Genomic DNA, 15,141 nt, shown 5'->3' with positions numbered 1-15,141 from the left:
GTGTGTGTTTTCCAACGGAAAGGGTGCTTTGATTGGCGGCCGATCAAAGGAAGTCTTCTATTCTCCGCATCAGGGGAAAGATGGCTGACTCACTCCTTGAGGGTAAAGGTCATTTATCCTCTATTACTCCAAACACTTTTAAAGGCAGCATGACTTCAGAGTGGGCTTCCAGCGCGGTCTGTTAAGCCCGTCTCTTCCTGTAGACTAACATGAAAGAGAAGGCAATATATAATTGGACGTCTATTTCCGACAATCGGCTTGTCGGAAAACCGCTGTATGAAATCGGGTCATTTGATGTTTGGTCATACTTTCAGGTGTGACCGGAACGTTGAATATTTCGGGGCTGCTCAACGCACACAGTCCTGTTAAATATGCCTCAGCCCACACAGAGACAGGAAACAATGTCACCTTGCTGATCAGGACCAGTCAGAAGACAGCGTCATGGAAACCACGAAGGGAATCAGTGATTGGTGCAAGTTTTGCTTTTCAAGGTGCTATTGATGATGAATTTTAAAACCTAGTAAAATTTCCATACATATAATTTAACAAAGAATAAAGAGCTAAAACAGAGTACGGTATGTATAGCAGACCCATTTAAGTCAGACTTTAAATGTATGAATGTCTTTGGACTATCTAAACAAATATAGTAACCCTTTAGTATAGGGACTAATAACAGATATCTTCCTTAGATGTAAGACGAAATATTTCACACAAACATTTTTGGTTTGGATGCATTGTGGTTGTTTAATGTGTCCAAACACAACTGGTGTCACTGACACCAATTGGTTAAAAGTAATTGTAAAAATGGCTCAGTGTCATTAGTTTTCAGAAAAGGTCTAGAATCATTTGTATGCAAATGTCACTTGGTTTGAGATTTTGTAAATAATGCAGTGACATTCACACATTTTTAAGTGTGACTTCAGTGTCCAAACATTTTTTGTGTCCACTGTTTAACAAAGAGATACAGGTCCTAAATAGAGTGAGTTCAGAAACAAAAAATAAAAAAGAGAGAATTTGTAATCATAAAAATGCTCTTCTCTCCTCTTCCTCCTGTTATCAGCAGTATGGTAATAGCAATGTAAGTCCCCTTGGTGGGGTTACCGCTGTAATCCGCACTCTTATCCTCTCAGATCTACATGGTGAGATGCTCTAGGTCAGCAGTCTGTGTAAACGTGTGTGTGTAAGCAAGGTTAAAATTAACATTGCCAAACTGCATATTGCAACTCTGAGTAAAAATGGGTGTTGCTAAATAAACTCAGCAGGAACTGCAACATTTATACATTTTGATTTAAATGAATTAGTCCTTTTTCTAAACTGTTTGTTTGCTTCTGTCACTATGTCACTATGTGATCCCTGACATTATAGTGTAGGATAAAACATGCACAATGTTTCAATAAAGCCATGTGTAGGTGATTACAGTTTTTTTATTATTATTATTATTATTATTAGTAACAGTGTTTTGTATGTCCCAGTTCAGTTTGTTGCAGCAGTGATTCCGCTCGTATAAAACATAAAGTCATTTAGAAACCTAAATATAATTTGTATTTAGATCTGGGCTAAATAAGACTTTTTATTAAAAACAACTCTCTTGCATATGTGTGCTGATAAAATTTTCTTACACTCAAGTCTCAGATATATTTGCAGTGTATTTTATTCATAACATTTTCATAATTCAGCTATTAAAGTATCATTTTGCCCCATCAGTAAAATCTTCAAAACACTTCAAATACTCGCTTCTGAGTTCAGTAACTCACAAGACAGACATGTCCAAATGAAATGGTTCTTGGTTCATTGAGCTAAGAGAATTGCTCAAACTGATTCAGGAACAAATTCTTTAGACCTGTTTTGTGAAACGGTTCAACTGATTCAGTGAAAAGATCTAACTCAAAATAACGATTTACTGACAAACTGACATCAGTAAGAATGACCGCTATAAAGAACCTAACCCTCACTGATGTAAATGATGTGAGCTATTCAAATCAATGCTTTTCAAGTCCAGTAAAGAACATCTTTTAATTACTTTGTCCTCAGTGGAAAGTTCACAATTAAATGTTTATCTACAATGCCTAAAGCGCTGGTTCTCAATTGTTTAGACTCCAAGGCCTCCCATTGTCCACAGCAATAATTAAACTGGATAAAGGAAAAGGATTTAAAAGCCTATTTATTCACACCTTCTACATTGGCATGGCTAAAATGTATTTTGTTGTTATAATAACAGTCATGTTTATATGTTAGATTTAATCAATTTACATGATTTGGAAATAAAAATGTCAAAATTAGGCTACCTCATATATCCAGTTTTTTTCCGAGGGAAAAAAAGCAGTTGTTAAGGGGATGAATTAAAATAAAAAATATTAATAATTAATAATAACTAAAATGTATATTTTTTATTTTAGTTGCCATGGTTTATTCATGACATTTTTAAGTCATCTTAAGGCCTCACTGGAGGTTTTTTTATTTTCCTTGCATTTCCATCAAAACAAAAATAATGATGTGTCTTCAAATTTTGTGACAGGTGCAGTACTATGAGACAGACACCAGCTTGTGTATGATGCTGTGAGTGACTCAATGATCTGTGCTGTTTTTCACAATTTTTCAAGGAAAAACAACATTGTTCTACTCTCATACAGGCAAAAATATAATGATTAAATGAAATATCTAATAAATACTTTCTAATTATTTTTATGAAAATAAACAATATGCAAAATACATCAGCGCTTGAGTAAAAAATATTTACGGAGTGGCAAATGTTTCCAACTCTCCCACTACTGGCAGGTGTAGTATTAAGTTAATTTTGCACCCTGTGTGCGTGTATACTGTATGTGTGTGTGTTAATGTGAGAATGTTTTTGAGCTCCGAAGTGTGTGCATACAAGTGTGAGTGCGAACATCACTCCATTACTGATTGATCTGTGTGTTAAACTCCCTGCTGGCAGATCCAGGTGCATTCTTGTTCCTGCGGATCGGTTTAAATACAGTTTTCCCTCTGTGCTGAACTGTAATTGCCAATGGAGAGAGTTTTAACCGTATGTAAGACATTCTCTCATTTAATAAAAGCAGAGAACAGAAGTCTTCACTCCACTAAAGGAGCACAGAGGCTATTCCACTTAAAGTATCTGCGGTGCCAATCCTAACATATTACATTAGCATCAGACTTTAACGCAAACCTGGAGGAAGAGGATTCTGGGTATGAGAGCGAGAGAATTGAGAGCATGCTTTAAAGGAAAGCAGATTAAGCCGCTATCACCTGTAACACTTCAAGATGCCTTTAAGTGAGAGACGGTGAGTGTTACATGTGAAACACATGTGTGCATGTTTTTTATTTCCTCAGTGTGAGCATGCTTAACAGAACGGAACTAATTTCATTTCTATCAACCTTTAAAGCTATTTTTTCTATGCCGCAGAGTGGGTGTCTGTGATCTTTGGATGAACAGTTGTGTATTTGAGAGAAAAGATCTAAATAAATGGCAGAAATTTACTAAGAATTTAACTGCTGATTCTGATTTGCAAATCTGTATTGTTTGAGCAACATATTCACCAATAGAACTATGCAAATCAAGTTAATAATAATGAACGCTAACAATTTGCAAGCCACAATTCCCCATCTTGTTGGTCTGCTCTGATTGCTACATTGTGGAGGTTGCAGCAGACTATTGCAATCGGCATACTTTACTGGGAATGTACAGCATTACTCCACCACTGTGATCCAGACACCTGAATTGGCTCTTTAAAAATGTTGATTATATGCATGACTGCACAGCCGTTCTGGATATATGCCCAGTTATAACACTCTTCTCCATTATGATGAGTTACTCCTAACATGATCAATAGAAAATGTACGCAAAAATCACTTTACTGTTCATTGGTGTTAATATCAGAAAGGCCCGAGTTGAATTTTCAGTGCAAAAATTATTCATGATAAAAATTTTATTTGAATGAATATCTGTTAATTCATCTGCGGTCAGTTCAACTGATCTTTTTATGTATTATTGTATTTCTTTTTCAAAATAAAGCTGGTCACCCAAAAAGATTCACGGTTTTAGTCATATGCTGTTATATCAAACCATGATTTGGTGGTGCTCGCATAAAATTGTGATAGCAGAGGAAGAATCCGGAAGCAGACTTTCTTACTCTTGTGTTTAGTTTTTTTGGTAAACACCAAGCTGAATATAAAAATCTGAACAAATACCCTTTGACTAACTTTTCAAACATTGGTCGTATTTTCGTATCGTATTTTTGTTATGTGTTGGTGTTAACAGGCCCATTAGCCAGTGCATTTTGTGGATGGTTAATCTGAATTATGTGCAGTAGTGAATAAGATGCATGTTTTTATGCTGAAATATTGGGCCAAAAAAGTAGCGCAAAAGCTTGAATTTGCACCCAAGAGTGACAATGAGAGACCTATAAAAAGAAAAAGAAACCGAGAAGTAGCAAGAGAAAGTCAGAGATACAAAGAGGAAAGGAAAGCACATAACTGGGCAAATCTAATCTCTTTCAATCTTTTCATCTTCTCTCTTTACTGTTCCTGTAGATCTGAATCCTTTAATGTCCTCCCAGCTGACCTGAATGCCAGAGCTTTCTCAAGCACTTAAACTCTTCCAAGAGAAACATACTTTGTTCAGGGACATGCAGCACAGATATAACTTAGGCCTATAATCTATTTATAGCTGATAAAACTATATCAGCTATTAAAACTGTAGTACTCAATATGCTAGCACTCTGATTTACACATGAAAAAAGTCCTGCTTTTCAATAAAAACATGTAATTGGCTTGTCGTCATTGGCATTTCTTGCTGCGCATGAGTTGTGCAAACCTAAAAAATAAAAAATTGCAGGCTGATTTAAACATTGCTGTCAGTTTTTTATTGTAAAACTGACATATGTTATTGAAATGGCACATAGTTTTTGACATTTCAGTCTTTTCGCTCTTCAGTATATTGGAGGTGTGCTTGCGTGACTTGAAAATAGCTGCCCTGGGGCATTGACACAATGACTGCAGAGTGAACCAACACTCTACAACAGCGACTTAAGATAATACCAAGTTACTACAGTTTCATTATAGTAACAATAAGTCTAGTAACTATAGTATTTGTTGGGAATTAATGGCTAAGACAGCTAAATGTGGTATTTTTGCAGCACCAAACCAAATATAGGGGTCAAAAGATCTCAATTAAAACACCCACGTGACAGCAGTGCAGTCCATATAAAATGAACGTTCTAAACACAAAAACAAATTTTGAAACCAATAATGGTTCATTTGTCTTTTTCCCAGTGTTTATGTTTTTCTTTACGTCGGTCTAACAAATGTAATTTAAATGTTTGTTTTTTTATATGGACGTTTCCATATTTTCATTCACAAAGCTGTACTTCTAACTTGTTTTTGATTAGAAACGCAAAAAACATTTTGACAGAAAGAAACATTTTTTTTGGAATCGTGATCTCTACTTTAAGCAACGATTTTTCATTTATTAAGAATCGTGCAGTTCTAAATGAGTTAAGGCTTGCACCAAGCCTCTATTTCTAGTACATTCTCTCCTCTGCTGTATTGACGGAATGTAGTTGTTTTTCTCTTTCAAAGCTGACATGCAGACAAAATGAAAAACTAATTAAACTAAGATAAAATTTAATTAAAAGCTGAACTACACAAAGATGGTGTTGTTATAGCAATATTCTCTTTGATATGACCACTAGACAGCGTCTGATCTGCATTAGTTTAGGTGGCTAACACTCCCGCTGTAGCTCAAGCTTTACAAGATCTTTGATGTGGAGTATGTTAATAAAGAAAACGAATGCAGGCAGGGTCATTAAAAAGCACCTACATATATTGAACCTGCAGATGAGGTCTTTTTTTTTTAAGCTATTTATACCTTTCGAGATTTGTTTTGAAAATGAAGTACTAAATTCTGCACAGATCAGTGTGTGGGTTTAGAAACATAAATATTCAGAGATGAAAAGTGTATTAGTTGTATTTAGTATTTGCTTGTTGTGTGAGCTGTTCTGTAATAAACTGACAGTGCATGTGAGAATCTATTCACAATTTATTAACTACATCTCATACAATATGCTCAATTTGGACTCAGTTAAAAGCAGAGATACACTCTGCTCTGTTCTAATGGGGATGTCAGTAGATGCTAGAGATAATAACTGTTAGTTTACACTGTAGATAATGATTAATTCAGCTGCATTTCAGCTGAGCTGGCAAGCTGACTAAAATTGCAATACAATACAGTGTAAGTAGTGTGTCTGAACTCTAAATGTGAAGAAGGAATAAAACAAAGTGAAAAACAAGCTGACTAATGGACTGTGATAACCTATACAATAACATTCTCTGAAAATGTAAGTCAGGGGAAAAATCCTGAAGGTCTCTTTTATCATTGACATGAATACTTGTATGAGTGAGCGAAAATGACAGGGCTTTCTAACTCTGCCAGTTCAGTTCTTCAAAGTAGATTTGTAACTGACAATCACAGAGTAGTACAATTCTTAAATTCTGACTCTGTGGGCGAGCAATAAATTTCACCTCTGACGGCACACATACTTAAAGGGGCAGCTCACTCAAAAATAAAGAATCGGTCATTATTTACTCACCCATGCCCCCCAAAATAAAAAAATATGAAAAAAAATCACAACAAAAGTAGATTGTGTGCTATATCTCAAGTATCTTAAGTAATACTTGAAATACAGCACAAGGTCTATATTCCAAGTATATTCACCTTTGGTAAGCTCTTACAAACGAATCAGTCTGTTTGGTGAACAAATGATCAGACTGGACATTGAACTATTGTAGATCAGTTGGTTCTCAAAAAACAAACTGCTCAACAGATCTATATGTTCACTGGTCCTGTTCACAAATTCAAAATTCAACAGATTCAATGGTTGCAGCAGTTCTTGATTAAACAAGTCATTGGAAGGGAACATCATAGTGTAAGTTTTGGTCTGATCCTGTTCCACAAAAACTATTGTAGTACTTCCAAAGACATGAGATATACTATAGCACACAAAATGTATTTTTATAATGTTTTTACAATTTGTGGTAATTTATGATGAATTCATTGAGAATAAATCATTTTAATGTTAATTGTTCCTTTAAACACATTTTTGTTTTTATATATAGTATTTAAACATAAAAGTCTGGTAGCTAAGTGTGTCAGTTTAAACTAATTACTGTATAGTGGCTGTGTCTGCAGTAATGAAACCATATTAATCTAAGCAATCAACAAAATTATCGTTAACTAAGGCTGTCACCAGAAAATGAACCAGAAAAAGTGAACCAGAAAGGGAACCAGATGCACTTGATCGCAAAACTGTTCTAAGTGAAGTCAAAGGCGACATTGTACAAAACAATCAAATCATCCTGAAAAAGCTTGGAACGCGCAAACAAATTAGGTGTAAAAACATCTAAGATCACAAAATACCTTCACAAATGTAAAAGCATTTGTAAATGTTATTAAATGCTATAATGTGGCTCAGTTAAAAATGTACTTGAATTAAACAATAACAAAATGTACTTGAATTAAAGGGAAACTCACCAAAGCCCAATCTGTTGTCATTGTTCCCAAAGTCGAGAGAATATATGACAACGTGGTAGTTGTTCCACACGTACAGTAAATTGTCTCGGGGATTGTAGTCCACAGCTGCGATATACTGGTAGGAATTTGGAAATGGAATGCTGAGGTGTGTTTCACGGCTCTTCTCTGTGTTGTACATGTAGTCAATTTTATTCCCCAATGCTTCATTATCGTCATCTTCGTAAACGCTCTTCACTACGTACAGGATTCCGCAGATCATAAAGGCATTGGAGGCCGATCGCTTATCATATGATGTATCCCATGATCCCTCCACTCTGAGTGTGTATGGGTTGAGCTGACTGACCACGATTCGTCCATTGTTCTGTTCGGTGGCATAAATTACCCACAGTCCATTTTCATCCACTGCCAGATCAATATCAGATTTCCCACCCCAGCGATACGGTGAGGTGTCGTGGTAGTTAGCATTAGCAATAATCGCCTCACCACTCTTGATACGAGTTCGCAGGTCAAATTTAACAATGTTGCGTGTACGCTCCTTGTTGAAGAAAAGTGCACCATCGTACACCACAAACCCGGTGCCGTCCACACGATGGGGTAGTTTGTATGTCGTGGTGGGCCGACCGGCAATAAAGTCCTCCTTAGATGAGTACTCAGTCAGTGTATCTGTGCGGTATGGAGTCCATGGCATATAGTAGATCTTGTTGGATGACTGTAGGGGGTCTTTACACCATGATCCAGACTGGTGGTCTGACTCAAAGAGGTGTTCACTCTGGTACACACCTCTCAATACACCTGGACAGAGAAAGACTGAAAGAGGAAGAGGGAGTCAGTTGCAGTCATTTTTTAAATATAATTCAATACATTTTTCTCTTATCTATTAGTCATATACAGTTATAAAAATAGTTATTAGTTGGAAAAATACATAAAATGCAGTTGGCACATACAGTGGCCTTTTGTACTTTCTATTATGAGGAGCATGTTTTAATTTCTGAATTAAAATGTCAGGGTGATATAATTGTCCTGATGTAATGAAGAAAAGTCTATTTAAAAGAAAGAAATTACTAGAAAGAAGTATTAAGTTATTACTTATTAAGTACTTTGTAATAATCTTGTGGGATGTCTTTGAAAAAAATGTCTACCAAATCAAAGCCATGTGGTGCAACCAAAAAAATCATCTGGTGCAACCAACAAGCGAAAATATGCAAAAAAAGGCCCATGCAATATGTTTCCTAAAATATCAGATAATTTGATCTTTTTATAACAAGGCAAGATTAGATCAGACTGTAAAATGTCATGTGGTGTGACTTTCCAGTCATATGTATGAATTAATAATTCATGATATTTGTAAACATTTTTACTTTTTAGATAGAAATATATATATATTTTTTTGGAAAATAAAAATTACTAAATATTCTGAAGGCATAAGCATTTTTTTTACTCGAAAGTTCTATCGCGTGACCATTATTATAATCATTATCATCAAAAATTAAAACTACATAAAACCGTTATGTTTCCCTTCCAGGAACTCGAGCTGCGTCGATCGACGCTACGGGAACGCCTTCAGCATGATCGCGCTCTTAACTAGAGTGTAATCTGTCCAATGAAAGGGCGAGACGTCATAGACGGGTGATGTCACCGACCGGAAAGCATAAAAGCACGTGCGGCGGAGCCGGCGTTTGCTTTTTGTCATTTAGCAATCGCCTCTCTGTCTGTGTGTATTGTCCTTGCTTGTTGTGAGTCTTATTTAGTGTTGTCTGTCTCCAAAAAGATCACATTATAAGCTCCATTTCATCATGGCAAAAAGTGCTAAAAAAATAAAGCACCTGGAGAGAGCAGATCTGGAGCAGATCGCATTTCAGACCGTGTGTTCCCCCTTGCAGGCGTTATATCACTGCGGGGGATACTCACGATCTGTGTGTGGTCTGCTTGGGAGCAAGTCACGCTGAGTCGGACTCTCGAGGGAGCCGACTGCCCGCATTGCGAGCTTCTATCTTTGCGTGCACTTCGCTCCCGGAAGGCTCTCTTTTGCGAGGGAGCCTTCGCCAGCGCTCCCCGCGGTTCTGGTCCCGCTTCCGCCGAGGCGGAGCGGCGGCTGCACTCGTGGGGTTCGCAGATGGATCTGTTAGTGGGAGGCGAGACGGGCCATGCCCTATCTCCTTCCCCGCCTATCAGACCCAGCAGCCGCTCCCCGGCGTCGGAAGCCCGCTCCGCGGTTTCTTCCCCCCTGGGGCGCGGCTCGACGCTTTTCCTCTCTTCCTCCGAGGAGGTTGAGATGGAGAGCGTCGATGAGGTTTCGCACCATCAGTCGCCCCAGTATGAGGAGTTAGTGGAGGTGATAACTCGTGCGGCAGCCAAATTGAATATCAGTTGGCCCGCCGAGACTTCAGTCGAACCGCACAGAAGTAAATTAGATGAGAGATTTCTACGCGTCAGACCGTCACCTCCACTTCGGAGCCTGCCGTTTTTTCCCGATCTCCACACTGAGGTGTCGAGATCGTGGAATAATCCTTTCTCGGCACGTCTCTTCATCCCCGCCTCGGGTAATTATAGTCATGTGGCGGGGATGAGTGAAAACGGCTATAGAGCGATGCCCCGACTGGAACAGACGCTCGCGAGCTATTTGACCCCTCGCGTGGCGTCGTCTCTAAAGGCTCCGACCTTGCCTACTAAGCCGCTGCACACAACTTCAGCGCTGGTGGGCAAGGGGTACGCGGCTGCGGGTCAGGCTGGCACGTGTCTGCACACTATGGCGGTGTTGCAGGCGTAACAGGCTGATCTGCTTAAAGAGCTAGATGAGGGAGAGGAGCTCAGACCTGAAGATATTACTGAGCTCCGTAGAACCGCTGATCTGTCCCTCCGCGCCACCAAAGAGACCGCCCGTGCCATCGGCAGGTCTATGGCGGCACTGGTGGCAGTGGAGAGACATTTATGGTTGACCTTGTCCGACCTGCCCCGCTTGCGCCTTCTGGCCTGTTCGGCGACACCGTCAATTCTGTCGTCAACAGGTACCAGGAGGCCCGTAGACAAGCGGCGGCGTTTCAGCGGTTTCTCCCTCTGCGATCTCTAGCTCGGAGGACTGCTGGGCGGGAGCAGTCCTCGTCGCGTACCAGCTCCTCGTACATGGAGGCACAGAAGCAGAGCGTGGCTACCCGTGCCCCACCGAGGTGGGATCGGGGCGGCAAACGTTCTGGGTCGGGGACCTCTAAGGCTAAGCCGGATCTGCGGACCGTACTTAAGTCAAGGAGGTCCTCGGCCAAGAAGCCCTGACGATCATGGCTCCGGGCTTATGAGGGCAGACCCCTCTGGGGCGGAGCGGGTGTCCGTTCCCCCCCAGTGCCCTCGGGAGACCAGTCTGCTAACCCTTCAGGGCGCAGCTGGCTCCAGCGAGCAATTTTTTCAGCCTCTTCCGCCCCGAAGTGTAGCGGAGCTGAAAAGCTCGCCACCCCTGCGGGGGTCTCTAGAGCTCCTGGTGCCAGAAGCTCTAAATACATCAGAGGCCAGTCTCGAGAGACTGGTTCCCTTAGTAGACCATCTGGCAGCGTGGAAACTACTGCCAGATGTATCTCAGTGGGTCCTGCGAACTGTAGAGAAAGGCTATCGTATTTAGTTCGGCGCTCCGCCGCCGCCTTTCAACGGGGTGATTCCCACGTGCGTGGGCCCCCAGCAGGCTCTGATTATGGAACAGGAGGTAGACACGCTCTTGAGGAAGGAGGCCATCGAGGTGGTCCCTCCTCACGAAAGAGAGTCCGGGTTCTACAGCCGGTACTTCATTGTTCCAAAGAAGGATGGGTGGTTGCGTCCCATTTTAGATCTGCATCAGTTAAACCGTTCAGTCAGGCGACTGAAGTTCAGGATGCTTACACTCAAACAGGTCGTGTCTCAGATCAAGTCCGAGGACTGGTTTGTCACGATAGATCTAAAAGACGCATATTTCCACGTCTCCATCCTTCCCGCTCACAGGAAGTTCCTGAGGTTTTGCTTTTGGGGGCAAAGCTTACCAGTATCGGGTCCTTCCTTTCGGCCTGGCACTCTCACCCCGCACTTTCACGAAGTGTGTGGATGCTGCCCTGGCTCCCTTGCGACTCCAGGGCATCCACATACTCAATTATATCGACGATTGGTTGATTTTAGCTCAATCAGAGCTATTGGCGGCTCGGCATCGAGATGTCGTTCTCGCGCACATGGAAGTGCTGGGGTTGAGGCTGAACGCCAAGAAAAGTGTGCTTTCTCTGGTTCAGAGAACCACTTATCTTGGTGTAGTGTGGGATTCGACCACGATGCAGGCACGTATGTCTCCTGCTCGGATCGAGTCGATTCTCACCTCAGTCAAGAGAGTGAAAGAAGGCCAGTCATGCACTGTGAAGCAGTTTCAGAGACTGCTGGGGCTCATGGCAGCGGCGTCCAACGTGATACCTTTTGGCCTGCTGTACATGAGGCCCCTACAGCGGTGGCTCAAGACCAAGGGGTTCTCCCCGAGGGGAAACCCGCTTCGCATGATCAAGGTCACGCGGCGATGCCTACGTGCCTTAGACATGTGGAGCCAAGCTTGGTTCTTGTCTCAGGGCCCGGTGCTGGGAGCTCCTTGTCACCGCGTAATGCTAGAGACAGATGCATCCCTCACCGGTTGGGGAGCGGTCATGAGTGGCCACCCTGCCCGCGGTCTGTGGAGCGGTCGCCACCTAATGTGGCATATCAATTGTTTGGAAATGTTGGCCGTGTTTCATGCACTCAAGCACTTTCTCCCAGACCTAAGAGATCACCATGTGTTGGTGCGCACCGACAGCACAGCGGTGGTCTCTTACATCAACCACCAAGGAAGTCTGCGTTCGCACCCCTTGTACAAGCTGGCGCATCAGATCCTTGTGTGGTCCCAGGGCAAACTTCGCTCGGAGCCATCTATATCCCTGGGTATCTCAATGTGGGAGCAGACATCCTGTCGAGGCAGGGGCCGAGGCCCGGGGAATGGATGCTTTACCCCAAGGTGGTGAAGCAGATATGGAGAATATTTGGCCAGGCTCAGGTGGACCTTTTTGCGACTCAGGATACTGTGCAATGTCCCCTCTTGTTCTCTCTAGTTCCTCCAGCTCCTCTGGGACTGGACGCTATGGTACAGGCTTGGCCGAGGCTTCGCCTGTACGCTTTTCCCCCGATCGCTCTGCTCCCGGGAGTTCTGGCGAGAGTGCGCCAGGACGAGGTCAGCCTACTGTTAGTAGCACCGTTCTGGCCGGGCCGAGTATGGTTCTCGGACCTGATTTCTCTCCTCGACGGCTCTCCGTGGGAGATTCCCATCAGGAGAGACCTCCTCTCACAAGCGGGGGGCACTATCTTCCACCCCCGCCCGGAGTTGTGGAAGCTGCGGGTATGGCCTCTGAGGAGGCGCAGCTCGTAGCTTCCGGTCTCTCAACTGAGGTTGCTGAGACCATCCTCCAGTCCAGAGCTCCCTCTACGAGGAAACTGTATGCCCTGAAGTGGAGATCTTTCACTTCTTGGTGCGGAGACCGCCACTTTGACCCAGTTAACTGCCCGGTTGGTACAGTGCTGGAGTTCCTGCAGGCCCGTTTCTCCGCAGGGGTTACTCACTCCACTCTGAAGGTTTACGTGGCAGCCTTTTCGGCCTACCACGCCCTTCTCGGTGGCTTTACAGTGGCGACACCCCCTGGTTACACGTTTCCTCCGCGGTGCGCTGAGGCTAAGGCCTCCAGTACGATCCCGGGTCCCTACCTGGGACCTGGCTGTGGTTTTAGAAGCTCTCTGTAAGCCTCCATTTGAGCCCTTTGAAGAGATCTCTGATCGCCTTCTCACTTTAACCTGTTAACCTTCACTGCCATTTGTGGCCTCGCAGGTGAAAATAACCTACCTAAATTAAAATGGTAACAGTTTGTGACAAAGTGTGCTTACACAAACAAATTAGGTATCTTTGGAAAGAAGAGACTCTGGGCTTTACTATCTATCATCCAGAGTTGATAATGCTCAAAAAGATAAAAAGTTATAGGCACTGACGTGCCTTGAAAAATATTTTTCCACACTGAATGTTTTTTTTATTTCATATACAAATACATGAAATAAGTCCTGGAGCAATCCAGAAAAGTAATGGATCGAAAGCCACTGGTCTCATGAGTTCATATTTCAAATTTGAAGAAGATACCATGAAAAATGAGATTCCTGCAATATTTTCTGAAACTATTTATAGTCCCCCCCCTCCCCCCTGTTTGAGGAAAAATAACCACCAAATGGATTGCAGAATTATACAAGCTATTTTAGTCATTATACATGTTCCTGCATAGTTTTTCAATTATAAAATAATAGACAGATTTATTTGAGCACTAAAAAATACAAAAATAATTATTTGAGTAATAAAAAGGAAAAAAAATAGAAAAAAAATGCTTTGTATATAGTATGTATACTGAAGTATTCTTCGTTATTCATTATTACAATGATAAATATCACTGCCAGACGTGAAGTGATATTGCCAGACATGGTCATAGAGTCAGTAAACACACGCTGATGTGCTTCCATTCAGATTATAATCAAACAGATGGGCCATATAATCAATAATAGCTGATCAATGAATCACAATGATAGCCGTCATAGAGTCGCTAATAAACACGCTGATGTGCGTCCATACATATTATAATCATGCAGACACGGCCACATTCCCCACACAATACACACACACACATATAAAAAATGTAGAAGAAAAAAAAAAACAGTTTTTTATGGATAAAGCAGATCGCTAAGTTACGCCCCGCTCAGATGACAGAAGCGTCATAGCCCGCGTCAGAGCTCGCAGGAGGGAGCGCCAAATTCAAATAATCTATATTCCGCTTTTCTGAGACTTTTTTTTCCGTAGACGGTCTCATTATTTTTGTAAAACCGTATGCTGTAACATCGTTTTGTTTTTTTTACCACCAAGACGCTGTTTTTGAGCGTAATTTATTCCATAACGGACGCGAACAATAACTCTCTGAAGAAATGAAACGTAAACAAAGGAATATTCATCCTTATTACAACGTTACTGTTTCGCTGGACTAAAAGTGCTCGCTGGTATGTTGTTCTGTGGACCCTTACCTCTCTAACTAAACTGGGATTTCAGCAGTGGACGCGTTTGTGGCTCGTTATTACAATGATAAAGGTACGTACTGCTTTTTTATTCTGCGTGTTTGGATGTGTACTGCTTACACAAATGTAGCAAATTTGTGCCACTCATTCCTTATAAGCTTTCCATCGAAAAACAGCGATCTGTCGTCGATGCTTGAGGCTTAGACCCTCAGAATGATATATAGTTTGACAAGATTAACTTTGTCCCGTTTCATTTATTCTATTAGAAAACAATGACACATGCAAACAAAGATCGTTCAGTGCGAGGTCGCTCTGGTGAACGTTAACAGGTTAAAGACTACCTTTCTCTTGGCGATTTCTTCTCTGAAGAGAGTTGGGGATTTACAGGCCCTTTCTGTGGCCCCTTCATTTCTCGACTTTGCGCCCGGTCTGGCCAAAGCCTTCCTCTACCCTCGAGCGGGTTATATCCCTAAAGTCCCCTCCTCTAGACCACAGCCCGTCGTGCTGCAGGCATTCAGTCCTCCTCCCTTCCGGGAGCCCGACCAGCGGAAGCA

At 41.9% G+C, this 15,141-nt stretch overlaps 1 protein-coding gene across 2 annotated transcripts in view; it reads right to left on the bottom strand.

Annotated features, from left to right (window-relative positions):
* LOC306873098 (adhesion G protein-coupled receptor L3-like) overlaps positions 1 to 15,141 on the bottom strand; it is an 80,368-nt gene that overhangs the window by 47,908 nt on the left and 17,319 nt on the right. For both annotated transcript variants that reach the window (XM_079422133.1, XM_079422134.1), the window contains exon 5: positions 7,529 to 8,335. In XM_079422133.1, the coding sequence (XP_079278259.1) occupies positions 7,529 to 8,335 (807 nt within the window). The remainder of the gene's footprint in view (positions 1 to 7,528; positions 8,336 to 15,141) is intronic.

This window comes from Barbus barbus (assembly GCF_936440315.1).
Source record: "Barbus barbus genome assembly, chromosome: 7".
Taxonomy (NCBI): Eukaryota; Metazoa; Chordata; class Actinopteri; order Cypriniformes; family Cyprinidae; genus Barbus; species Barbus barbus.
The sequence above is the reverse complement of the archived record's forward strand: the minus strand, read 5'-3'. Positions and strand labels throughout refer to the sequence as shown.